The sequence below is a fragment of the Trichosurus vulpecula genome, chromosome 7 (genome assembly GCF_011100635.1).
Source record: "Trichosurus vulpecula isolate mTriVul1 chromosome 7, mTriVul1.pri, whole genome shotgun sequence".
NCBI classification, from domain to species: Eukaryota; Metazoa; Chordata; class Mammalia; order Diprotodontia; family Phalangeridae; genus Trichosurus; species Trichosurus vulpecula.
This window is the reverse complement of record NC_050579.1, coordinates 36,062,350-36,088,892: the sequence shown is the minus strand read 5'-3', so window position 1 is coordinate 36,088,892 and position 26,543 is coordinate 36,062,350. Positions and strand designations below refer to the sequence as shown.

Sequence of the window (26,543 nt, the reverse complement as noted above, 5' to 3'; positions counted from 1 at the left end):
CATCTGCTCCCCGCACTTAAAAGCAGACTACATCCCCCTTGCTTGATGGTCTAGAATGAGTGTAAACAGCAAATGTTTTCTGTTCGGACCAGAAATTTTGAAGGTCTTCCTCAGCCAGACTGATATTTTTGTGACGGGAAAGTAGGCCATCTTTTGTCTCACTTCTTACCTATCCCTTTAGTCACTGAATAGGGGTTACCTCAGACAAACTGAAGCCTGGGAAAGACACCCAGTCATCTTGACTTTGGTCTTGCCACTGGACTTTGATGACTCTGGAATAGTGAGGAGGCTGATGATTTTGGACAGCTCTGCCTCACTTAAATCCAATTCACTTGCAAGTCAAGAGATCACCCTCAAGATATCCTCCATCCTCTCCAAGGACAAAGAAGGAACAAAAACAACTGAAAAGACCAAGACCCCCAGGGAACTCCTTTAACTACTCTTTTCCTCTCCTCAAAACTTCTCTGTATCATAACTCAGTCCCTTCTCCTTTAATTGAGCCACAGAAGTGATATCCCTTAATTCTGATTATATTAAATTAAAAAGGTTTTGCAAAAACAAAACCAAGTAAGCTAAAATTACTAGCAAAGCAGGAAGCCAGGGAAAAATTTACAGCATCTTTTTTTCTTTTTTTCTTCTTTCTTTTGGGGGGGGAGAGGGGAGTGTTTGCAGTTATTTTATTTATTTTTTAAAATTTATTTAGTATTTTTCCCAGTTACACATAAAAACATTTTTTTTAATTTCTTTATTTTTAGTTTTCAACATTCATTTTGAGTTCCAAATTCTCTCCCTTCCTCCCCACTCCACCCCCACAAAGAAGGCAAGCCATTCAATATATAGGTTATACATGCATGTGTAGTCATGCAAAACATTTCCATATTAATGCTGTGAAAGAAAACATAGACCAAAAAAAAGTATGCTTCAGACATGTATTCATATATATTCAGACACCATCAATTCTTTTTATGGGAATGGATAGAATTTTTTATCATAAGTACTTTCAGAGCTGTTTCGGATCATTATAATGCTAAGAATAGCTAAGTCATTCACAGTTGATCATCTTATAATATTGCTGTTACTTTGTACACAGTACATTTCACTTTGCATCAGTTCATGTAAGTCTTTCCAGGTTTTTCTGAGAGCATTCTGTTCATCATTTCTTACAGCACAATATTACTCCATCATAATCATGTACCATGGCACTGAGTCACTGGCAGCTGTGGCAGTTTCCAGACTTCTCAACCCACAAACGCCAAAGACAACTTAGCAGGTCAGTGGGAAAATTGTTGGACCTGGGGGTGGTGGAGGTGGCTACAGCTGTAGCAGCTGCTTCTGGAGCTCCAGGCCCACAGACAGTAGGGGAAATCAAGAGGCTGACCAGAGCAGGAGTGCAGAGATCTCTTTGCTGGCACTGAGGCAGCATTCTCTTGCTCTGCCCTGCTTGGATCTGGGTCACAGTCTTGGTTGGCAGTCCTTGGGGGACGAGGAGCGCTGGTGTGGCAGAGCTTGTGGTGGATGTGGAGAGGGAGTCCTCCTCGTAGTTGTACAGCAGAAAGGAGTGCTTGCACTCACAGACCAGAGCACAGGCCAGGAGAAGAGTAACATACCACCTCAGAATAGAAGTAGCTCTGAATACAGCAGCATAAAACCCCTGAAGCTTGGGACAAAGCACTCTCTACTCTGGAAGCAGTCATACCCTGCCAAAGCACTCAAAAGTCAAGTAATTGGCTGGGAAAATGAGCAGGCAGAATAAAAGACTCAGACCATAGAATTGTTCTTTGGTGACAAAGAAGATCAAAACATACAGCCAGAAGAAGTCAACAAAGTCAAAGATCCTACATCAAAAGCCTCCAAGAAAAATGTGAATTGGTCTCAGGTCATGGAAGAGTTCAAAAAGGATTTGGAAAATCAAGTAAGAGAAGTAGAGGAAAAATTGGGAAGATAAATGAGAGACATCAAGAAAATCATGAAAAACAAGTCAACAGCTTGCTAAAGGAGATCCAAAAAAATACTGAATAACACTATAATCACATACCATAAGTTGTTCAGCCATTACCCACTTGATGGGCATCCCCTCAATTTCCAATTCTTTGCCAACAGAAAAGAACTGCTATACATATTTTTGTACATATAGGTTCTTCTGCTTTTTGTTTTTTATCTCTTTTGGGATATAGACGTAGTAGTGGTATTGCTATGTCAAAAGGTATGGATGGTTTTACAGCCCTTTGGGCATACTTCCAAATTGTTCTACAGAATGTTTGAATCAGTTCACAACTACACCAACAGTGAATTACTGTCCCAATTTTCCCACATCCCCTCCAATATTTGTCATTTTCTTTTTCTGTCCTAATATCCCATCTAATGAGGCAGGACATCAGAATTAATTTGCACCTCTCCAATCAATAGTGAGTTGGAGCATTTTTTTCATATGACTATAGATAGTTTTAATTACTTCATCTGAAAACTGTTCATATCTTTTGATCATTTATCAACTGGGGAATGGCTCTTATTTTTGTAAATTTGACTTAGTTCTCTATATGTCTGAGAAATGAGGCCTTTATCAGAGAAACTTGCTTTAACATTTTTTTTTACAGTTACTATTGCTAACTGTATTTTCCTCCATTCTATTCCTGCCCCCATTTATTCTTTTTCTCTTTTCATCCTGTCCCTCCTCAAAAGTGTTTTGCTTCCAAATATTCCTTTCGCCCATCTGCCCTCCCTTCTATCATCACCCCCTTTCTCTTATCCCCTTCCCCTCCCCTATTTTCCTGTAGGGTGCAATAGATTTCTATATTCATTCGAGTGTGTATGTTATTCCCTCTTTGAGCCAATTCTGATGAGTAAGGTTCACTTACTGTCCCTTACCTCCCCGCTCTTCCCCTCTATTTTTTCTTGCTTCTTTTATGTGAGATAATTTACCCCATTGTACCTCTCCCTTTTCCTTTCTCCCAGTACATTTCTCTCTCACCCTTCATTTTTTTTAGATATCATCCCTTCATATTCAACCCATATCTGTGCCTTCTGTCTATATATACTCCTTCTAACTGCCCTAATAATGACAAAGTTCTTATGAGTTACAAGTATCATCTTCCCATGTAGGAACATAGACAGCTTAACCTTATTAAGTCCCTTATGATTTCCCTTTCCTGTTCACCTTTTTATGCTTTTCTTCAGTCTTGTTTTTGAAAGTCAAATTTTCTATTCAGCTCTGGTCTTTTCATCAAGAATGGTTAATTGTATTTCACTGAATATCCTTTTCCCCCTGAAGGATTAACTCAGTTTTGCTGGGTAGGTGATTCTTGGTTGTAATTCCAGCTCCTTTGCCCTCTGGAATATCATATTCCAAGCCCTCTGATCCTTTAATGTAGAAGCTACTAAATCTGGTATTATCCTGACTGTGGCTCCCCAATACTTAAAATGTTTTTCTTTTTTGTTGCTTACAATATTTTCTCCTCGACCTGGGAGGTCTGGAATTTGGCTATAATATTCCTGGGAATTTTCATTTTGGGATCTCTTTCAGGAGGCGATTGGTGGATTCTTTCAACTTCTATTTTACCCTCTGGTTCTAGAATATCAGGGCAATTTTCCTTGTAATTTCTTGAAAGATGATGTCTAGGGTCTTTTTTTGATCATGGCTTTTAAGTAGTCCAATAATTTTAAAACTCTCTCTCCTGGATCTATTTTCCAGGTGAGTCATTTTTCCAATGAGATATTTTATATTGTCTTCTATTTTTTCATTCTTTTGGTTTTACTGTTTTTTGATTTCTCATAAAGCTTCCATTTGCTCAATTATAATTAAGCAATTATTTTCTTCAGTGAGCTTTTGTACCTCCTTTTCTCCCCATTTGGCCAATTCTACTTTTTAAGGAGTTTTCTTCTTCAGTGAATTTTTGTGCCTCTTTTTCCATTTGGCCAACTGTGCTTTTTAAGGCATTCTTCTCATCATTGGATTTTTGTACCTCTTTTACCATTTGGCCTAGTCTGTTTTTTAAGGTGTTATTTTATTTGGTATTTTTTGTGTCTCCTTTATCAATCTGTTGATTTATTTTTCATGGTTTTTTTTTTTTTGCATCACTCATTTCTCTTCCCAATTTTTCCTCTACCTCTTTTACTTGCTTTTCCAAATCCTTTTTGAGCTCTTCCATTGCTTGAAACCAATTCATATTTTTTTCTTGGAGGCTTTGGATATAGGAGCTCTGACTTTGTAATCTTCTTCTGCATGTGTGTTTTGATCTTCCCTGTCACCATAGTAACTTTCTATGGTCATAATATTTTTCTGTTATTTGCTCATTTTCCCAGCCTATTTCCTGACTTTTATTTACCTCTTTGTTAAAGTGGGACTCTGCTTCCAGGGTGGCGGGTGCACTGTCCCAAGCTTTGGGGGTTTTGTGCAGGTGTTTTCAGAGATACTTCTAAAGACCTGTAAGTTTTCAGTTCTTCCAAGGTGGTATGATCTAAGGAGAGGTGTGTTTACTCCTCTCCTGGCCTGTGCTCCAGTCTTTGAGTGACCACAAACACTCTTTCCTGCCCTGGAACTATAACAAGGGTTCTGCTCCACAGCAGCAGCAAGTTCTGGTATGTTAATGATTCTCTTTGCCCTGGAACCCCACCCAAGACTGCTACCCAGATCTGAGTATGGGCAAAGCAACAAAGTCCTGTCTCAGTGCTAGCAAAGCGGCTCCTATGATTTTCTTCTGACCAGTTGTTCAACCCCCTTACAGTCTGTGCGCTGAGAACTCTAGAAGCAGCTGCTGCCACAGTTGATTCAGTGGCTCCTAAGCTCTGCTCCTGGTTTGCTGGGGCTGGGTCTATTCTGGCATGGCCTGTGCTGGACTGTGCTCCACTTTCATCCAGGTGTGGCAGACCCTGCTGACTTTCTAAAATGTCTTTGGCTGGAAAATATTTCACTCTATCCCTTTGAGGGTTCTGCTGCTTCAGGAATTGTTTCATGGCATTATTTAAAGTTGTTCTGAGGGGTTTTGGGGAGAGCCCAGGTGAGTTGCTGGCTCTGCCCCACCCAAGCAAGTTTTTTTCTGATGAAATTTTTTCACTTCTCAAATATATAGGGAATTGAATCAAATTTACAAAAAATAAGAATCATTCCCCAATTGATAAATGGTCAAAGGACATGAACAGGCAGTTTTCAGAAGAAGAAATCAAAAGGACCAATAATCATGAAAAAATACTATAAGTCCCTAATAATTAAAGAAATAGAAATTAAAATAACTCCGAAGTACCAACCAATACCCATCAGATTGGCTTACACGAGAGAAAAGAAAAATGACAAATACTGGGGGAAAGCGGGGGATGTGGAAAAAATTAGGACAGTAATGCACTGTTAGTGGAGTTATAAACTGGTCTAACCACTCTGGAGAGCAATTTGGAACTATGGCCAAAAGGCTATAAAACTGTGCATGGTCTTTAAACTAGGAATACCACTATGAAATCTATATCCCAAGGAAAAGGGAAAAGGATCTCTATGTACAAGAGCTCTTTGTGTAGTAGCAAAGAATTAGAAACTAAGGGATGTCCATCAATGGAGGAATGGCTGAGCAAATTGTGGCATGTGATTGTGATGGAATACTGTTGTGCTTTATAAGAAATGAAAAGCAAGATTTTTCAGGAAAACCTGGGAAGATTTATATGAACTGATACAAAGTAAATTGAGCTGATTGTACACTGTAACAGCAATATTGTAATGATGATCAGCTGTAAAAGGCTTTGCTGCTCTGATCAACACAATCATCAATGACAGTTCCAAAGGACTCATGATGAAAAATGCTATCCATCTCCAGAGAGAACTGATAAACTGAGTGCAAATTGGAGCATATATTTCTTTTTTCTTTATTCCTTTGTTTCTTCCTTTCTTTTCAACATGGCTAATGTGGAAATGTTTTAAAAGACTTCATAGTTTAATAGGCATTATATTTCTTGTCTTCTCAATGGTTAAGGCAGGTAGTAAAGAGAGGGAGAGAATTTGGAACTGAAAATAAAAAATTTTTAGAAATAAAAAGAAGAGGTATCTTGCTCATCACTAATCTAATCTTTACCTTCACCCTTGATTCCATTAATAAAATCAAGCTAATGCACATTTGTAATGGGTTTGGGGCTTTTTGCTTTCTCAAAGTGTGTGGAGGGGAGAGAAATGGGAGGCAGAGAGAGAATGTGGATCTGAAAATAAAATAAAACGAATTAAAAAATACAATCGTGTTACTAAAATAGGATCATAGCTATAGAGTTTAAAGGGACTTTAGAAGCCAGTCAATCTAACATTCTCATTTTACAGAAATTAAGGCACACAGAGGTTAAAGGACTTGGATAAGGTCACATAGGTAACAAATGACCCAACTGCGATTTGAACCATCTCCTCAAGGACCTTACTCCAGTGGTCCAGTGGTTAACTCTTTTCTCTCTCAAGTGTCCCCAGTCTCTTCCTCCCCATTCCTCCTTTCTATGTCTACAATTACTCTCATGGCTTCTGAATCCTAAAAAAAATCCTTTCAAATTTCCTAAAGACATTGTCTGTCTCTCCTTCCTAATCTGGTTTACAGCCCTGCCACTATAACAAAACTGCTTTCTCAGAAGTCACCAATGACCTTTTAATGCCAAAGACAAAGGCCATCCTTTTGGACCTCTTTGTAGTACCTGATGTTGGTGAGCACCCTCTCTTCTAGATCTAGGGATTCTTCAGGGTCTATGGATAGACTTTAGAAGGTTGGTAAACTTGGATAGGAAAAAAAAATTACATCTTTATGTTCACTAACCTCTAAATGAAATCCAGCATTTCTTTCAATTATGAATGTAGGCAACAAACCACCAGAGCATTAACAATCCCTGGGTCTTTGTTACCAACAGACATGGTAGAATTTATCCTATCACATTACAGTTGTTGCAGATATCTCAGAATATTTATAATCATTGCTATTTCAAAATTACTCTAGTTATAATAAAGCATTTATGAAAGTTTGCAACAACATATCTCTGTGAGTCAGTATTTTCAGCACTTGGAACCATCAAAACAAAAACTTGAAATCAACTGGATATCTACCATGACAAAATGTTGCCTTGTCAGGACTATCCCAGAGTTTAATGTTCTTACTCATTCTAAGCACCAACAGCCTGAACACTGATGTCTTCAAAAATAAAATTTAACTGTGTCTATATTTTAAAATATTATCTTGTTATTTAATGTTAGGCACATACATTACTATATCACAAAATTTTTTTAATATTTTGATAGCTATATTTCAATATAATGTTTTCTTTGTAAGTTTTTCATTTTACATATTTAAAGAACATTATTCTGAGAAGGCATCCAAAGGATTCCTCAGACTACCAAAAGAGTTCATGACACAGAGAAGGTTAAGAACCCTTTTTCTAGATCCTTGTCTCCTTAGATTTCTGGGACACCACACTGTCCTACTTCTTTAACCTTTTTTTTTTCTCTTTTGAAAACATGTTTTATTGCTGGTATGTTGTGGGCACCAAATAAAACAAAAATCCATCATTTCTGACCAGAACATTTAAGTCAGTTGCTTTGTGTAAACAGGCCAAGATAAAAACTTACACACTGCCCCTCAAGTCCTCTGGTTAAATTCTGTCTCTATACAAAATGGAAAATTTCTACAAACACTGAAGAAACAATAAATGCATCATTATTAACCCATTAGAATTCACAGTGGTAACCTGACTCCTGGCCAACTGGCTATGAAATAATGAAACTGCAATACCACCATAATAACAGAAGTAAAATTAATCCAGAGCATTTGAAACTAAACGAAAGCTACCTCAACAACTCAAATTTGATTCTCCTCAATCTGATGAGTTTACTATGGAAATTTCACATATTCTAATGGGAAACTGACCTAGGTTACATTATGTGGTCTTGGGACTTCAGTGACCCTAACATGAATAACTGATCCTTCCATTCATTTGGTCTTTGGTCCAAGCTCTGATTTCCTTTGCAGATTAATCAAATGACCTCTGGTGAAAATTCCATGCAGTAGCTTCACTTTTTCCCTTCTGCCTATTCATCAGAACCAATTACTTTTGAGATAAGCCCTAAGAAACAGAATCTGATTTCCATATTATTGTATCCTTCACTCCTATACAGAGCCCATTATATCTTCGTACAGGGAAAGGGTATGTAGATGTCTGAACCTACCTGATCCCACCTTCTCAGGCTCCTCATTGTCTTGCTGATTCCTTAAATGAGTATTTCTCCAAGTTTTACCTTCAGATCTATTCTCCCATCAGGTCTAGCTAGGTTTTCTCCCTCAGTAATCTCATTCCCTCCCACACCTTTACGATGACTTCTAGATCAGATCTATTCTCCAGCTCAGACCTTTCTGCGAAGTCCACAACCACATCTTGAAATACTCAAACGCAGTATATACCACACCAGACTTGCCTTTACATGCCCCCCTCCCCCCACATCTGCTATATCTTCTGACTTTGCCATCTCATAGATCTTGTCAAGTGGTGCTACTTCACATCCAGTCTCCCTTGGCTTGATGGTTTGGAATTGTCCCTAGCTCCTCTCATATTCAATCAGTTATCAAAAGTCCTGTTGATTATCTTTTCATGATTCTTTTATCTAGAGGCTGTGCTGGAGCTAGCATGAACCAGTTTATGCTGATTGTTAAATTTTCATTGTAAACCCTGAGGTATCACCTCACACCTATCACATTGGCTAAGATGACAGGAAAAGAAAATGACAAGTGCTGGAGAGGATGTGAGACACTGATAGGGACACTAAAACACTGTTAGTGGAAGTGTGAACTGGTCTAATCATTCAGGAGAACAATTGCTCTTCGACCAAGCAATACAACTAGGTTTGTATCCAAAAAAGATTGAAAAAGAAGAGAGAGGACCTATATGTACAAAAATATTTACAGTAGCTCTTTGTGGGAGCAAAGAATTGGAAATTGAAGTGATGCCCATCAATTGGGAAATAGCTGAACAAACTGTGGTTTATGATTCTGATGGAATACTATTGTGCTATAAGAATTAGAAGGAGGATGGTTTCAGAAAAACCTGGGAAGACTTCTGTGAACTGATACAAAGTGAAGTGAGCAGAACCAGGAGAACATTGTACACAGTAACAGCAACATTGTAATGATGATCAGCTGTGAAAGATTTAGCTACTGTGATCCATACAATGATCAATAACAATTCCAAAGGACTCGTGATGAAAAATGTTATCTACCTTCAGAGAGAGAACTGATGAAGTCTGAATGCTCACTGAAGCACACTTTCTAATTTTCTTTATTATTCTTGCTTTTCTTTTTGGCAACATGGCTAACGTGGAAATATGCTTTGCATAACTTCACATAATTGATATCATATTGCTGGCCTTCTTAATGGATGGGGTTGAGAGAGGATTTGGAATTCAAAATTTTAAAAAATGTTAAAAATAAAGTTAGAAAATTTTGGTGTGAGCTACATTTTAGACATCAGAAAGTGCTATAAATAACAGTCTGATTTACTGTTTTGTTGACTGTCTCTAGCAGACTTAAGTGGAGGAAATGTTAATAATGCAAATTAGACTTTTTTTTTTCCTCAGAGAATCAATAAACATTTACCAGCTTGCTGTACCTTGCACCCCTCCTCTCCTTTCTCTCTCTCCACTTTCACCCTAGTATAGATCCTTAGCATTTGCCTGCACCATTTTTGTTCTTGTTTAAGAGTCGTTCCAGTCCTGTCTGACTCTTCGTGACCCCATTTGGGGTTTTCTTGTCAGAGATACTGGAGTGCTTTGCCATTTCCTCCTCCAGCTCACTTTACAGATGAGGAAATTGAGGCAAAGAGGGTTACGTGACTTATCCAGGGTCACACAGCTAATGTCTGAGGCCAGATTTGATCTCTGGTGCTCCTTACTTCAGGTCTGGAGTTCTACCCACTGCTCCACTTACACTACTTTAATAACTTTCTAACAAGTTTTACTGCCACCATTACTGAACCCTCCAATCCTTTATACAACTGCCAGGCCAATCTCCCCCATGCACATATTTGGCCATGTCATTCCTTGGCTTTAAACCCTTCAGCAGGTTTCTAATGTTTATCAAGTAAAATTCAAACTCCTTACCCGGGTATTTGAGGCCTTCTTTAATGTGGTACCTCCCTCCTTCCTCCCAAGCATTCTCATATTACTTGCTCCCACGTACTCCATGCTCCAGCCAAACTGGATTATTCACCATAACCTGCTGTAATATTAATTAAGGTGGGACTTTTGTAGTTTTCTCTTTTGGAGCACTTATTTAATCAAGTGCCCTTGATGAGTCCGGCCTTCGTTTCTTTGATTAAATTAGGAGTCTTTGATGATCTCCTTGCCTCAAGGGAAATGTTTGCATGGGTTTGAGTGACATGTTTGTGATGCCAGAAGCTTTTAGGTCATGTGGATTCGAGTCCCATGTTTATGACGCTTTTAAGTCACGTGGGTTTGAGTTACACATTGTGATGCCCTTTGACCCTGTACGAGATATATAAACCCACAGGTTGGCATTCTCCCTTGGGATTCTCAGTCACTGGAAGAGTGGGACTCTGGGCAGCTGTTTTAAGAGCCTCCCCGCTTGTAATCCCGGATGATGATGCTTTCTTGGTCACTATGAATTGTGATTTGAATCAGACAACATCTGCCTGTTGATGTTTGTAATTTCTACTTGTTTGTATTTGCTCTGAAGTTCAGGGTGCTGGCTTTTCCTCCTGAACTAAGTGAATGATAACAGTATGTTGGATTAAAGTAAGATTGTTAACCCCTTAACATTGCTTTCCTTAGTAAAGCAGATCAAAGAACCTGTGCTGGCAGCTCTTGTTGCTTGTCTGGTTGGCTCTTACACCCCACAACAGCTGCCAGCAGATTGTTGCTACACCTGTAAACATCTCTCTTCTGCCTCTGTGCCCGTTTCATCCTCCCCCTTCTTCTCCTGTTTTGACCTTTACCATTCTTTAAAATCCAACTCAAAAGTCAACTTCTCCACAAAATCTTCCTAGATCTTTCTAGTCAGTTAGGAAAGTCTTTCCCTCCTCAGACCTCAAAAACCCTGCTTGCACCTCTCTTAGGCATGTCTGTACTAAAGGCCCTTGGGTATGGATCCTGTGCCTTTCAGTTTACTAGGCTATAACCTGACCAGACTAAGGGCAGGAACTATGTCTTACCTAAACTTTCTATCTACACAATAGTTGTGGCTGAATTGAGTTGAAGCTCTGGGATTGATCAGACAGCATCCCGCCTCCAGTCTTTGCCCACCCCTCTCCAGAAACAGTTCAGATGACACAATGAGTACAAGTTTACTAGCAGCAATTACTGAGCCCAAGGCCAAGTCACTCCAAAAGAGGTCTGTCCCTGTAATAACAATACAGTCTCCCCAGTACAAAGCCACAGCTGAAGGGCTTCAATGAATCCAGAGACATCAGAATCCAGTTCTCACTCTGATTTCCCTTCAAATGAACATGTAGTTCTTCCTTCTTGGTCCATGTCTTTTCTTATGGAAACTTCCCATCAAAAAAACACAGTGTGGGAACCTGAAAGACTTGGCAAATGCAGTGTTAAAAAAACCTAACATGAAGGAAGCAAAGTCCATTACCTGAGGTGAGGTTATAAACTAAAAATAGAGACTTTGCAAAAGGTGAGATAGAGGCATGGCTGACTGAAGCTTTCCTGCTTTGGACAGTTATCCCTATACTTTTTAAGTTGTGTTCAGGAGGAGAACTACACTTCCACAAGGGTCCTTTAGTGGCCCTATTAGAAAATGAATCTTGGAGGAAAGGATCATGGACACACATCCAACATGGCATTGGATAATTAACCCTATTGGATAATTGGATAATTAACCCTATGCTTTTCCCAGGTATACCCCTGGAGACCCAAACCTACCTATGTCTCAGCTGTCCTGTCTCCTCCTCACAACAGGCTGTAAAAGTCTCAATTTCATTTTCTTTATTTAATATATTGCACAATCAGGCCTTGAATCCTTAGATCACAATTTAAAATGTAAATTGTTGGGGCAAGGGTGATTTATATCCTTACAAAAAACAGTTATTGCTTCTGAAAAGGGACAGGCTGGCTAAGCTTGTCAAGCACCTTGAGGAAGCGACTTGTGTCAGTACAGAGTTCAGTACTGCTGGAGAAAGGAAATAAGCAAGGGAGAAGTGGCCTGGAGAACCCTGGCTAAGAGCCTGAGGCTGGCAGACGTGAAGAGCAAACAGGGAGGATGCCTGCTCTGGCCTACTGAATGAGGAGGGGCAGGAGAGGGAAGAAGATGCAATGAGATGCCTGTGGCAGGATGCCCAGGAATGAGACTTTGGTCTCTCCCTCAGAGGAGACAATAGCCCTCTAGAGGGCCAAAGCCCCACAGGGTCAGCTTCAGTTATAAAATGTTTTAAGTTCCAAAATGGGAAAGAATGCTGCTACAAAGAACAAGGGACAAGTATGTGGGCCAGAGACAACTTGGCGCATTCGGGAGGTCTTCCTGAGTTGGCGGTGGAAAAGGTCCTGAGGCTCTCAGCTACAATCCAGCTTGGAAGGCGGGGGGTGTGGGAGAATGGAGCTCAAGCAGGGCAGAGGTGGTTTGAGAGAGACATCAAATCACAGTCAAAATCCTGGAACAGTACAGCCTCAGCTGGGGCAGGAAGGGCAGCTCTTGCCTCCAGGACGAAGGTTACTGGCTGCTTCTGCAGGAGCTCAGGGTCAAAGGCCATGCCCCGAAAGAAAGGATGGGTCTGGAAGTGATACAGGTAGCGCAGACGATGGAAGGGGTTGTGGCACAGGAGCTGAAGGGAGACAAAGTTCGAGGGGCTGTGTGAGTGAGGAGGCTGAAGCCCAGGGATGTGGGGAAGAAGATGGGAGTGAGAAGGTGTGGAATGATCATTTGTCAGGCATGTAGTAGAGGCGGTTCTTGTTAGCTACAGGCTGGAACGGATGGCCTCTGAGGACCCTTCCCTGGGAGAAGCAGCAGCCCAAGAGTGGAGAGGATCTGTAGGAGCCAATGAGACAGAGGTCTTTGGAGCACAGGAAGAGCCCAAGTTTCAAGCAAAATGAAATTTGTCTGTAGGCTAGTGGGAAGTGTGCCGTGAGGATATTGGTCTCTCTCCCAGAGAAGGAAGCCGCAAAGGTCTGAGCCCAATCTGCCTGGGGTATAGAATTTCATGATAGCCTAAGGAGGGAATGAAGCTTTTGGAGAGACAAGCAGAGCCAATCAGGAGCTAGAAGGAATAAAGATCGAAGGGAATGAGAAAAGAAGAGGCAGGCCAAGCAGAGTTGGAGCCCAGGCTGAAAAATGTAAAGAAGTGGAATGTGGAAAGTAGGATTCAGGAGCTGGTGATCAGGAAAGAGTCAGGACAGGGCTGCTCTTACCTCCTGGAGCAGAAGAGAAAGCCCCTGGCTAAGAGAGGGCGGGACCTCATAGTCACAGTGAGTCACACTTGCCAACATGGCCACGTGATCCTTCTCAGACTGCAGTGGGAACTAGGACAAGAAAGAATGGGGCTGGAACAGGGTGTCCATTATGGAGCCTTTCTTTCTCCCATCTCCACTCCTGACCTCTACTCACAGGGTAAAATCCAGACTCAGTGATGGGTGATAATTTCCCCTCTCTTTCCCTTCAACAGGACTCCCTCCTCCCTCCACCCTTTTAATTCTTTTCTTACCTTTCCAGCTGCCAGGGCAAAAAGCAAGATGCCCAGGGACCACCAGTCAACAACGTGGTTGTAGGGCCCACCACTCAGGACTTCTGGGGCTGCAACGAGTAGAGATCTCAGTCAACCAATCAACCAACCAACCAGCATTCAAGTGACTACTATGTGCCAAAAACTACTCTGCTAGGAACTGGGGATATGCAGACACAAAGACTGAAACAATCTAAGTCCAAGACTTTCCATTCTAATGGAGAGAAAATAAATGCACATGTAAGTATATAGCAAATTAATATAAAGAGAACAGATACAAATAAACACAGAAGAATTAAACACATAAGGTAACTTGGAAGGGAGGCTCCTTGTAGAAAGTGGTCAGGCAGAGGTGAGGATTGATTTCATCCCAGCCATGGGGAATGGTCAAGGCAAAGGTCATCCTTCATCAGTGCAGAGGAGCAGAGAGAAGGCCACGATCACCAGTGCCACCCAGACACACCTATACCCAACCCTGACCACTCACCCCATCTTTGTCTTACCCATGTATTGGAGCGTCCCGCAGATAGTGTAAGCTCGCCCTCCTTGGGGTAGGTGTCTCGATAGCCCAAAGTCTGTGAGCTTTAAGTGGCCTTTGAGGAAGAGGTGGTCATTAACAACATGTACACATTCCCACTACTCCCCTACCTTTTGTTCTGAGGAAGGCATTCCCTCTGTCCCCCTCCTTGAAAATATACTCCCCTCCCCCAACACTCTCTCTCTCTCTCTCTCATATAATTCCTGTGAATTGAAGAGATTTACCTCTTTCATCCAGTAAAATGTTCTCCATCTGAAAGGTTATAAAAAAAACATCCAAATGTACCTTTCCTGCCTTGATATCTTCCTAACCCCTATCTAAAAAGGGTACCCAACTCTGTGTCCCATTCTGGTTTTTTTAATATGACTCTTCCTTTGTCCTGAGAACATCCTGGGAGGGGCAGGTGAGAGTTGCCTTTGTCCAGTTCAACCATGCTAATACTAAGGTGGTGAGTAGTTCAAAGGAGTTCCCAGGTACTTGGGCTGAATCCTAGCCTCCCCTCCCCACGTGGGCCGCCCAGGCAGCAGGATGGAATATGGACTTCACCTTTAGATCTCGATGCACAATGCCCAGGTCATGAAGGTAGCCTGGGGAAGAGAACAAGCTTGAAATGGAAATGTTCTCCTCTCCCTAACCTCCACCCATTGTCATGTCCTACCTTTTCCAACTTTCTCATCAGCTGCCTCATCCCTTTGTCCCTGGCCAGGCCCTCAGTCAGCATCCATTCATCCCAAAGTCTCACTGGGCCTGGCCTTCCCATCCCACCACTGTGCTGACAGCTCCTCCCACATGGGTCCATTCCCCTCCTGCTTCACTTACCCACACCCAGGGCCAGTTCAGCAGCAAAGAGGCGGACAGCAGCCTCAGAAAAGCAGCCAACCGTGGTCCAGAGAGAGTGCAGGTCTCCTGTGCTGTAGTAGTTGTACACTGCAAAGGAGTCTGGGGTCAGGGTCTTGCCTTGCCAGGGGCCCAGGGTACCATGGACTTCCTGCCCAAAATGGCACCACACTTTTCTCTAGGGCTGGATGGAGGTCTTACATCCCCAGGGAGGGGTAGGGAAGTGGGGGACTCCTCTCCCATGCGTGGCAGTGTCTGTCTGGAGACCTTGAGAAGGAGGGCAGAGAGCAGGGAGACCAGGGAGGGAGGCTCACTAGTGAAGAGGTGCCGCTGTCCCTGCCAGCTGCCTCCCAAGCCACTCACAAATGGGTGGCGGATCTGGCGCTGGGGATAAAGAGAACAGGTGGTCAGGTCAAAGGAAGCATTTGTTGAAGGAAGAAGAGGATGGGCCAGGCACCACCTGGCTGGGCAGAGGGAGTTTCTGTCTGGCTCATCGCTCAGCTGAGATGTATGTATGCAATCCCTGGCCCTGCCAACTGACCCCCACCCAGCCTGGAACAATGAAGGCCAAAGGGCTCCCTGGTAGGCCCTACTTAGCAGAGATGGGGGGGATGCCTGATCAGTGCCCAAACCACAGTGCTGAGTTGGAACTGTTAGCCAGGAATGCTATGTCTATTAGCTCTTATGAGAACAAGGCAGAAGCCAGGAAGGCCTCTACGATTCATGGGGTTGGGTCAAAAGGGAGTCATCCCAGGGCTGGGACTCTCCCTCCATCCCTTAGCTCTGAGTCTTTCCAGGGTGCTCAGTGCCTACCTGAATGTTGACCTCCTCCTTGCACTGCCTCAAGCTGTCTCGCTGAAGGACTTCTACCTTGGGGACCACCTGTAGTGAGAGGGCAGAGGCAAAAAGGCACCTGAAACCTCTCCCACCTACTGTTCCCTCACCTTGGGGACAGGATAGCTAGAGAAGGGCAGTGAGAAGGAGACAGCAATAAAGAGCTTTACCTTCACAGCCAACAAGGCCCCCAGGCCACAGTCCAGCACCTTGAGGACAGTCCCAAAGGAGCCCTTGGCCACAAACCCCAGGACCTACAGAGGAATGAAGAGGAAGGCAAAGTGAGTTCTGAGATGTTCAGCCTTCCATGGGAATGCCACATGGAGTCTTTGCTGAGGACTTGGCTGACCCACCTTTAGCTGCTGCTGCCCCTGGGGGGGCTGGATGGGGAACTCGGGCAAAAAGAGAGAGATGAGCTTCGGCACCGGCCATTCAGTCAGGGGTTTCTCTGCCGGCAGCAGGGCTGGCTCTAGGGACCCCAGATGGGGGCCCTGGTGCTTCCGCTGTCCCCACAGCTGGTCCAGGCCTGATAGGGTGGTCCCCACACCTGACAAGAGTCTCTTCCAGCCCCGAACCCAGGGGCCCTGGATGGGGGGGATGCTGTCACCCTGCTGAGAGCCAAGGGGGGCCACACTGAGCTCCCTCTGCCCACCCAGCCCTGTGTGGGCTGCTTCTCTCAGCAGGTACTAGCCCCTTGGGGGTCACTCAGTGCAGTGCCGTCAGCTCTCCTCTGTGTACCAGCCTGCATTCTCTGTTCATCAAACACAGTTGGCATTGCCTAGTACTGGGCACAAAGCCAGGTCCTCACTCTCATGGGTCCTGCACAAACCCCTCCTCCACAGAACTCCTTTTCATTCTGTGCTGGGACCACTCATGCCCTCTCCTCTCCCTTTGGTTTTTTTCATGGCTCTCATCCTGGCCATCTTTCTTGTACCCCTCCCCCCAACCCTTCCCCTACCTTCAGCATAAAGCCAAAGCTGCCCCTAACTGGGGGCTGGTGCAGCTTTGACCACTTACCTTGTGGGGAAGGGTCTGCCGGCTGCCTGCTACTCCCATCCTGCCAGCAGCTCCCCAGCTGCCAGACCCCTCTGTCCCAGTTACATAAGCAGGCCCACCCCTTTGTGATGCATCATTCATGAGCCCCACCCCCAGCTCCATTATTCATGGTGCCAGCCTCCCGTTCCACTTAGACTTCTGGGTACTCATTCCTTGAGAGGAGAAATGTCCCCCACTTAGGAATGACTGTTTAAAATGCAGACCCGCTTCCTCATCACTGACAAGGGACAGTGATTCAAGACAACACAAATGTGGGAAGGTCTTTGTCAGAGGAATGCCTAGGGATGCAAGGGATGGGCAGAAGCATCTCTTCCCAGGCCGCAGCTCCAGAGCTGGGGCTGGAAACTAGTAACAACAAGCACAAAAAAAGTGGGGTCCACGCACTGGAGAGAAGCACGAAACAGCATCAAATTTAAAATCATCTTTCTTTCTCCTTAAACCCCATTTTGTTACCACCATCACCACCACCACCGCCACTCAGGGCTTGCCCAAAGGGAGAGGGTAAGGAACCATGGCCAGCTCTGGCACTCAGTGCCATCCTCCCAGCAGAGCTTGGCACAAAGACTGAGTAGGATAGGAGGGTGGTCTACCCTCTCTGTACAAGGCTATAGGGGTCAAAGGGGCTGAGAGGGGATCACAGCTTCCTTCCCCTGGCACACAGGGAGAGGTTACACATAGAAATATTTATAATGTCTATTTATAAAAATGTAACTCTTCTGCTCTGCATCTGCTACCCTTTCCCCATTCTCCTTTGGCCCCAGGGGAAGGATCCAGTGCCTATGTCCCTGCTCTGGCCTGATGCCTCTGATCCTATGCCTGCTTTGCACAGGAATTGGCAGCGCATTGGCATCAGCCACTAGGCCCCCTTCTCACAGCCTCGTATGGGTATGATTCCCTAAGGTCCCCACGAATCCCCAGGGAGCAAGGGGAGACCCACCCCCTGCCCCCACCCTGAGTCACTTGGACTGTGGAGCCTAGGGCCAGAGTCCGGTTCTGCCCCACAGGGGCTTTCCCTGCTCATTTTCTCCTGCTGAAAATCGACTTCTTGCTGGGGTTCTTGTCGCCCACGCTCAGCCCAATGAGGAGCCGGGCTTTCTCGTCTTCCTCCTGCTGCTGAATGATCAGGTCCGACTTTGTTTCAAGCTTTCCTCGGGTCTCAGACCCTGCAGCTGGCTTCAGCCTTAGCTTCTCCTTGATCACCTGGGAGGATTGGGGAAAGGCGAGGCGAGGGTCAGTGAATCTGACAAAACATGTAAGTCTGCTTAGAAATACTGACTGAGTACTTGTTCTATCCCTCACTCCTGGGCTTGGCTTTACGGCAGCCGCCCTGCCCTCAAGAGCTTATAATCCACAGCCAGTTCCCTAATTAGTGGGAGGAAAGACTCTCCTGAAGTAGGTGCATGTATTTGAATTTTTACTATTTGAAGATACAATTATATAAACCATGTATATGAATGTGGAAATATGCAGAGTGAAATCAAATAATGAACCTCATCAGGGGTTTAATGCTTGACACTAATTAGGAGCTAGCTGGAGTGAGAGCAGGCCCCAGCCCTGTGGGATCCCTGGAGCTCCCCTCCACCAGCACCTTGTTCTAAAGGCTCACGTTTACACGGCCATTTAACAGTTTACAGGAAGTTTTCCTCACAATAAACCTATGAAGAAAGTGTTAATAAATGTACAATTTTACATTCTAAAGTCTAACAAAGTTTGTTTTCTTTATATCCACTCTGTAAGAAGGGCCTTTACAGAATTGAAAGAATTGTCTTTATAGACAGGAACACTGAGGCTCGGGGAAATTAAAACTGGTTTGTCCAAGGTCACAAGTATGGGAGCAGAACCGGGGTCTTCTGACTCCAAGTCTTTCCACGTAATCATACTGTCCCCCCAGTGCTATGGACATAGGAGAAGCACTCCGTAGGTATCCGCTGGGTGAATTAATGGGTCATCTGAATAGTCATGGGGAGAGGGGAGAGGGACTGGAAGCTACAGGCAGAGGAAAGCTCCGGCCTTGCCCAAGTCTCTGCCTTGGTGCTGGGCTGTCCATGAGCTTGCCACAGACCCCTAGGCCCCACTGACCTAGCAAGCCCAGCCACACACCTGGGCAACCAGGGCTTTGCGGCTATCCCTCTTGACAGCCATGGCGAAGTCCAGCCACGTCCACGTGTTGTTGTGATACTCTAGACACGGCAGTACGAGATTAAGGTCACCCCAATCCACACTGTTCTTCTCACCCTGGGGGGGAGGGGAGAAACAGAGAGAAGACTCATGTGCCCATCAAGGAGTAGCCAGCCTGCCAGCCCTCGGCAGAGGCCTCTGATGCTGATTCCCCGTCTGGACACAACAGGCACGGGCCCCTCGGCTGCTTAGGAGAGGAGAGAGAGCCCCAGAGTTCACCAGGGGTTCTGGCCCACAGAATCCCAATCAGCTCCCAAGTGTACAGAGCTCCCCACACCCAGCCCCAGGATGCCCAGGGGAGCTGCAGACCTTGTAGCTAACACAAAGTGGAACCTGGGGGATCTTGATGTAAATGAAGGAGTTGTTCATGGCTGCCCGCTCTTTCATTTTGTCAATGTCATCCACGGGGTGCTGAGAAAGGCAGAAGAAATGAGAACCGTCCAGGAGTCATGAGTGAGCCGGGTGTCACTCACTCACCCTTCTCTCTGCCCTCACGTCTATCCCAAGGGAAGCAGGGAGAGATTACCCCCAGTGGCCTTCCCACCATCCAGCCAGCCCAAGGATATACCGGGTACCTCAGGTGCTTTTCGGAATGACCTCCTGACCCCAGAGCCACGGTTCAGGCCCTGGGCCACACCCTTTCCGGGGCCTAGAGACACTGCGTCATCTGCTGTGATCAGCTGCCGTGGCTTCACCACTGGCATCCCTATGAGAGAGCAAGCAGGCTAGCCATCCCCCCCTCCATGGCTGTGGCTCCTTCCTGGGACTGCCGCCCCACTCCACTGGAGCCCAATCCTGAGGCCCTCACCTGTGGTCACAAGCTTGGATTTGTCCTCCTCATCCCCAACGTCCTCATCCTCCATGCTACGACCAGGAAAGAAAAAGCCCATCATTCTATGGAAGAACTGGTGTGTCAGTTGTATGGTGAGGGGAACCACGTTGACCTGCATGAGATGGAGGCAGGAGAATGCTTTAAAGTCTGTCAGTTGCTCCACAGAACTCAGAGACAACTCCAGAGCTGATGGACAGAGGGTGCAAACTGAGACATGCTTCCAAGACTCGGCCAATGTGGAAATTGTTTTGCTTTTCTTTCTTTTTTTTTGTGGTTCAGGGGAGGTTGAAAAGGTGGATTTTGTTCACAGAAAACATAAAAATAAAGTCAGTTTCTTATATATAAAATCAAAAGTCACACTCTGATAAGTGGTCAATAGATATGAAAAATGTTTCTAAAAAAGAATTGCAAACGGCTAATAGCTATACGACCGAATGTTCCAAATCACTGATACTGAGAAATTTAAATCAAAACAATCCTGAGGTTTCATGTCCCACTCAACCAATTGGAAAAGATGACAAAACATGGAAACAGTCAACATGGGAGGTGTTCTGCAAAGGTAGGCACACTAATGTAGTGCTGGTGGAACTGCAAATTGGTACAATCATTCTGGAAAGCAATCTGGAATTCTGTGTCCATACGTTTTTGACCCATATATTTTACTGCTAGGTAAAGAGGTCACCAAAGAGGTCAATAACAAGACAAAAAGATAAGCATCAAACACACCAAAATATTCGTAGCAGCAAAGAACTAGAAGAAACAAAGTAGATGTCCATTGCTTGGGGAACAGTTAAACAAACTGTGATGCGTGAATGTAATGGATACAGAGAAGTACAGGAAGACATACATGAACTGATGCAAAGTGAAGTCCGCACCACCAGGAACACCACACACACACACACACACACAACTACAGCAATGGGAGTGGAAGGAACAACAAAATAATCAGGACTAAATGTTGGAAATGGAAATGATCAAGCTGGGCCCCAAAGAATATGAGAATATGAGAATGCCCCCTTAAAGAAGTGGGGGAGGATGGCAGTCGGCAACTGCTTGTAATGTCAGACTTTTCTATGTGTCGGTTAGTTTTGTGGAAATTTTCTCCCTTTTTTCACATTATAGGGGATATTTCTCTGAGAGGGAATGGGGAGAGGAATACAATGGGAAATGTAAATTCTATAAAAACAAAAAATATCTATAAAAATTTATTTAAATAAAAGGCACATGAAAAACAACGTTAGTCACTCTCCCTCTGCCAAATTCTACTGTAGAAACAGTCCCATCTTTTGGCTTCCCTTAGACTCTTAGGAGTTAAGTTCACCTCGAAGTGCTCCTTGATGGAGATGCCCCCGACAGGAGGCCGAACTTTGCTGAACAGGCGTAGGGCCAGCTGCCGTCCAGACTGGCAGGAGCTCTGGGGCCGTAGCACCACCTGTGGAATGTAAAGGGTCAGACTGAAGATCCAGCCAGTGCCCTTTGGCACCTGCTTTGTAGGGAGAGCCAGGTGAGAGGTCCTGGTCTTCCAGCACACTCTTTCTGAGGGGAAGGGGGTGCAGGCTGAGGCAGTAGGAAGGACACCTGCCTTATAGACTGCATTGGGCAGGAGGTTGTTCATCGTGAACCAGCCCAGCTCCAACAGATGTTCGGCTGTGTCATCAGACTTGTTCACCTGTTAAGACAGATACGTCCCCTTACAATAAGCTCTTCCCAGGGCTTTGCTAGAGATCCTCCCTGTCAGCCCTGGCGCTACCTTGCTGTAGAGGAATCGCTGAAGCTCCAGCTCAGCAATGCCCAGCTGCCCATCCTCCTCAGTGAGGCGCCATCGTGCCTGGGCAAAGTAGAACTCTGTGCGGCGGGCCACACTCACATCCTCCTGCTGCTTTCGAAGTTCCATCTTGTTGGCCCGTTGGAGCTGGAAGTCTTTAAAACACCTGATGGTGCAACGGCAAGGTCACAAGATAGTGGACAGAGCCAAAACCAGCTTGGTCAAGTGTGTGCATTAGGGGTATCCCGAATGCAGGATGAAACTCCAGACAAATTCACCCCCCAGTCTGAGACCGTCCCCAGCCCTGGACCTGCTGCCCCATCCACAGGGCCACACGAATCCCAATCCTGTTTCTCAACTCTGCTTTATCAAGAAGCCACAAGCGCTCTTCCTGGGACCAAGGCCAATATTGAAGTTGCAATCACACTCTACTGCAGAGTTTCAGGGGAAGAGCCAGCCAGACGGTCTTGGCTCTCCTCCAAATATCCCTGCATGCCTCCCTTAGAACCATCTGTCCCTGGATACAACCTGCTTGGGAGCCAAAGGGAGGGAGGTGAGGAAGCCAACTCCAGTTGTCAGCTCCTGACCAGAGCCCTGCCTGGGACCTCCTGGAGGCTCACAGCACTGCCAGGAGGAGTTGGCCAGGAAAAAACCCAAGCTAAATGCTTCCCCTTATCAGAAGGCTCCCTGCCCTGGAGGCTAGCGTGAAACAAGGGCAGAGGGGGTCCTGGATGGCGCACCTGATGAGGATATTCAGCTCCTCACTCTCCAGCTGAAGGTCAGCCTTCTCCTGGCTTAGCTTCTGGTTCAGGTCAAGGAGGTTTTCATTCTTGCTGTCATCCTGCAGAGACTGGGGAAACCAGAGTAGGCAAAAGTGAGGCCTCATGGCCAGGAGCTCCCCCAGCCCAGGGCTCTCTCTGTCTCTGTGCCCCAACCTTCATGATGGAGTACATCTGCTTCTCGAGCTGCCGAATCTGAGCCACATGCTGTCTCACAGCCTCCTGTAAGTGTAAGATGCTGCTGCGCTGCTCCTCGGGGTTGCTGGAAATCTCCAGCTGGAAGCGTACTCGTTGCTTTTTCTCACTATGCTCCTATGAGAGAGGAGGAAGAACAAAGTCTTCCTGAGAGGAAGCAGGAGAGAAGGGACATTGGATCGGGGATCTCCTGATGGCTGCTACAGATCAGGTCCACAGAGGGTGGTATTCAGTGATAACTGGGGACAGGACTAAGAAATCCAGTCCTGCTGCTGGTTTAGGAAGAAGAAGGCTAAAGCCTGTGCAAGAGTGATTGAGGGTCCGCTGTTGCTAACCCATGGGGTGCTTCTCTACCTCCAAGGCTCTCCTTAGGGCTGAAGCACAGTACTACAGCCTGCAGCCCAACCAAGCACTTTCAAAGGCAGCACGGGACCTCGGGGCCCCAACAAGGCTTGGCTTGAGATAAAAGAAGCCAGACTCACCTTCCGCTTGGGTTCCACATGGAGCAACAAGTTGTTGACAATGTCCAGGATCATGGCATACTGGGCTGGGTTGGTCGAGATCTCCAGCTCATGGTGTATGAGGGTGAAGGTGTCCACAGCCCCTGTGACATCAGCTGGGATTTTAGTAGGAATTTCAGGCCCCTCCCTGAGAAGCCCCTCCACCCCACGGCCTGACCGAATGGGAGACTGCATAGAGGCAGAAACATCCCACTCTGGTTGTATCTAGGCCAGGAGTGTTGTTTCTAAGGCAGAAACGTAAAGCCAGAGGCACCAATACACTGAGGCTGACCCTGGAGGGGTAATGACCAGCTGGGACACTGGCTCACATCCAGGTCTCAGGCCCCAGCAGAGGGTGACACCTCCAGGGGACCCTCGAGCCCATAAGCTCTTGCATACCCTCCTGTTTCTTCAGCAGGTCCTCCTTTTCTTCCTGCTGCTCATGGACCTCGGGTGGCTTGATCTGAGTGGCCAGCTCAGGGTCAATGTCATGGCTGTAGCTGATGTAATACATCCGGCAACTGCAGCGTGAGATGATCCGCTGGACTTGTTGGGCTTGTTGGGCCTCTGCTGGCTGGTTCCAGTCTGGGCAAGGGAGAAAACCTGCTTAGGGGCAGTCTTCCTCTGCCACAGGGGCCATCCCTCTGACTCACATCAAAGGAGCCAGGCCTAACAACTGTAGCTTCTAGCTATGCAAGACCAAAAACTCCAGGAAAACCACCGGAAACCCACAAACAGTAGCCCGGCCTAATTCCAGCATTGTCAGGCCCCAAGTGAAGGCCCCAGCACCTTCCTTGGCACCCCCAACCTTGGGGCAGAGGCAGAGCCTGACCAACCTGTGGTGGTGCTGACCATGCCGCCCACAGCCTGCCCACTTTCCATCAGTTCCTGCACAGAGTCCAGAGTGCGCTCTCGATGCTCTTCAATGTTCTTCACCTGGTGAGGAAGACACGAGCATCTTCAGCCATAACAGTCACAGACATTTCCTGGGCAAAAAGGTTCTGGATCCCAAGTCAAGAAGTGACACCACTTGTTCCACAGCCCTCTGATTCCCAGATCTCTATAAAATCCCCCAAGAGAGAAGTCCAACTGTTTCCTTTCATAGTTTTGAATGCTGTCTGTCCTTCAAGCCTGGCCCTGAGCCTTTCAAAGACATTAGCTATGATCTTAAACCCTTCTTTCCCAGATTCCCTTTTAGAAGAAAACTTAGACCAAACAGGCACAGAAGGCCAGATTCCCCAGCCCTGAGGCCTAAAAGTAAAATTAGGAATCAGGCTTTGGACAGTGCCAACTTTTGCTAAACCTGAACTTTCTGTAGCTCTTTTCCCTGTTCGTAGTCCCACTGTTCCCTGTGGACACTGATAATGGTGAGATGGGCTGGTGAAACTGAGGCTGACATTCATTTAAATCTCTCTGTCAGGCAAGATTCAGAGTCAGGAGTAGAATGAGTACAACGTGAGCAGCTTCATCACTGGAAAAATGCAAAACAACATGGAGCCATCAAATCTACTGACTGAGTCACAGAGAATCAGTTTTGTGGGAAATGTGCCATCACACACCCCTGTCAATGGGCTGGGGCCAGTGCCCCAAAGTGCATCATTCCATGAAGGCTGCAGTGGCCTTCACCTGAGAAAATGGTATAAGGCTCGATGTGCCTGAGACAGGCACAAAACCCAGGCAGCTGCTTCCCAGCTCCCCCGGGCCAACTCAACAGGGAGAACAGGTGCTCTCTGCATTTGTTTGCTGCTAGGGGCACCTTTTGCTCAGTCCACTACTGTCATAGACCAACTCAGCACCTTCTTCCTATCACCACCTACCTGCCCATCCCCTGTCTAGAGTGACATCTGATTTGACAGTTTCTAACCTCCTGCATGCTGCCTGCACAGGGCTCCATTGCCAGGGCAGTGAGGCACCTCAGCCGGAGTGAGAGAAGAGGGAACAGCTTTATCCCCGGAGGACACACTTAACACCTGTGACTTTTGCTTTGGTGCTAATCAGATGTATCGGAGTGGGGGAAGGGAATGTGGCCTGGGGAGGGCTGCAGAATTCCCTTGTTTTGCTGTACTTGCTAATAACTAATGTCATTAATGTTCACTATTGACTGGGGGGAGCTTGCAGGTCCCACTATCACCCTCCTCTGCTCCCTTCTCCCGTCCTTAGAGCTGGTTCTGCTGGTCCAGCCTCCAGGTGGCTTCAGTGAAAGGTTAAGAACAAGGACAGGCTGGTACTATTTCCTGTGGCTCTGCCCCCAGCTCACTCCCTCTCTCTTCCCCACAGCACAACCTGAGCAAACAGGGCATCTGCAGAATGGGAGCATTTCTGAGCTCCCCACAGATCAGCCCTGAAGTCAGACCCACTCTCACTCGACAAATGCAATCAGTGAGCAAACAGTGATTGCGAGAGCTCAGACACAGTTAACAATGTTTCTCAGAATGGCAGAAGCTCCCAGGCTTCGGCTCCCCATCATGGTGTGTGGGCAATCCCATGAGCAGGTGTCCAAAGCCTCCCCAGCTCTGCAGTACAAGCCAAAGGTGCAAGGACAAAAGGTGAAGGAGAAGCTAAAACGCATCGAGGCTCTACAAACCAGCCACCATCACTACACTCGGCTGACAGCAAGAGGCAATGGGAGGAATTTCCCCACCTCTGCTGACTGCTGCAAAGGGCGGGGATTTATTTTATTCATTCAGCACAAGTTGATGAAGTCCCTGATATGTGCCAGGCACTGGGTGCCTGGGGATACAAAAACAAATGAAAGAGTGGCTGCCCTCAAGAAGTTTACATTCTACTAGGGGAAAGACTAGGAACGTGAACTATTAAGCACAAACACATGTAAAATAATCTCTGGAGAGAAGGCCCTAACAACTGATGAGAGGCTTCCTATGGGAGGTGGAAGGGAAGTGGGGACGCATCGAGATGTCCAGACATAGAAGTGGGAGGAGAGCAAGCTCTCCTCCAATAGGATGCACACACAAGGAGCCTAGAAAGGCAGCCTGGGGTCAGATGGCAAAGGTTTGAGGAACCAAAGAGGAAATTTGGTATAATCCCAGAGGCAAGAGGAAGCCAGGACTGACCTCGGGCAATGGGAAAGATATGCCTAGTTCTGCTATGTGGGGGTGCACTAACCTCCAGCCAGAGCTGCCGGTCATCACGCTCAGTAGGGCTGCTCTCAGTGGTAGCGAAGTACTGCATGCCATCTAGGAGACACGTCCAGGATGTCTTTTGCTTCAGGGTATCGCCATACCAGGCCGGGTGGTGCTGGCACTGAAGCAGCTGGGCTTTGGCTGCAGACACAATGACACAGCCCTCTGTCTCTGCACCTCGAAGAACCATCTATGAGCAAAGAAAAGAAGCCATCGGGACACCA

At 46.0% G+C, this 26,543-nt stretch overlaps 2 protein-coding genes across 3 annotated transcripts in view; both read right to left on the bottom strand.

Moving 5' to 3' along the window:
- Positions 1–11,273: 11,273 nt before the first annotated feature.
- Positions 11,274–16,930, bottom strand: RSKR (ribosomal protein S6 kinase related). Its single transcript, XM_036768149.1, has 12 exons — positions 16,892–16,930; positions 16,228–16,560; positions 16,045–16,128; positions 15,854–15,922; positions 15,355–15,424; positions 15,023–15,130; positions 14,750–14,790; positions 14,428–14,455; positions 14,169–14,258; positions 13,648–13,736; positions 13,355–13,465; positions 11,274–12,771 (listed from the first exon to the last, which is right to left on the bottom strand). The coding sequence occupies exons 1-12, from the start codon at positions 16,928–16,930 to the stop codon at positions 12,550–12,552; spliced, it is 1,284 nt and encodes a 427-aa protein (XP_036624044.1). The 3' UTR covers positions 11,274–12,549.
- A 406-nt stretch (positions 16,931–17,336) lies between these two features.
- The window catches only part of KIAA0100 (KIAA0100 ortholog), a 33,142-nt gene continuing 23,935 nt past the window's right edge, over positions 17,337–26,543 (bottom strand). For both annotated transcript variants that reach the window (XM_036766534.1, XM_036766535.1), the window contains exons 26-39: positions 26,303–26,509; positions 24,016–24,115; positions 23,579–23,764; positions 23,162–23,283; positions 22,641–22,796; positions 22,446–22,555; positions 21,691–21,871; positions 21,523–21,609; positions 21,262–21,372; positions 19,917–20,052; positions 19,684–19,814; positions 19,418–19,519; positions 19,031–19,165; positions 17,337–18,130 (exon numbers count right to left, since the gene is read on the bottom strand). In XM_036766534.1, coding sequence (XP_036622429.1) covers positions 17,948–18,130; positions 19,031–19,165; positions 19,418–19,519; positions 19,684–19,814; positions 19,917–20,052; positions 21,262–21,372; positions 21,523–21,609; positions 21,691–21,871; positions 22,446–22,555; positions 22,641–22,796; positions 23,162–23,283; positions 23,579–23,764; positions 24,016–24,115; positions 26,303–26,509 — 1,947 coding nt within the window. In that variant the 3' untranslated portion in view covers positions 17,337–17,947. The remainder of the gene's footprint in view (positions 18,131–19,030; positions 19,166–19,417; positions 19,520–19,683; positions 19,815–19,916; positions 20,053–21,261; positions 21,373–21,522; positions 21,610–21,690; positions 21,872–22,445; positions 22,556–22,640; positions 22,797–23,161; positions 23,284–23,578; positions 23,765–24,015; positions 24,116–26,302; positions 26,510–26,543) is intronic.

What these genes read in the sequence shown, in the direction of transcription:
- RSKR (XM_036768149.1), bottom strand. Translation starts at nt 16,930, where the DNA reads ATGGGAGTAGCAGGCAGCCGGCAGACCCTTCCCCACAAG. An exon ending in TTGTGCATCGAGATCTAAAG is followed by an intron (nt 14,456 to 14,749) that starts GTGAAGTCCATA and finishes ATAACCTTTCAG; the next exon opens with ATGGAGAACATTTTACTGGA. An exon ending in CGGGACGCTCCAATACATGG is followed by an intron (nt 13,737 to 14,168) that starts GTAAGACAAAGA and finishes TACTCGTTGCAG; the next exon opens with CCCCAGAAGTCCTGAGTGGT.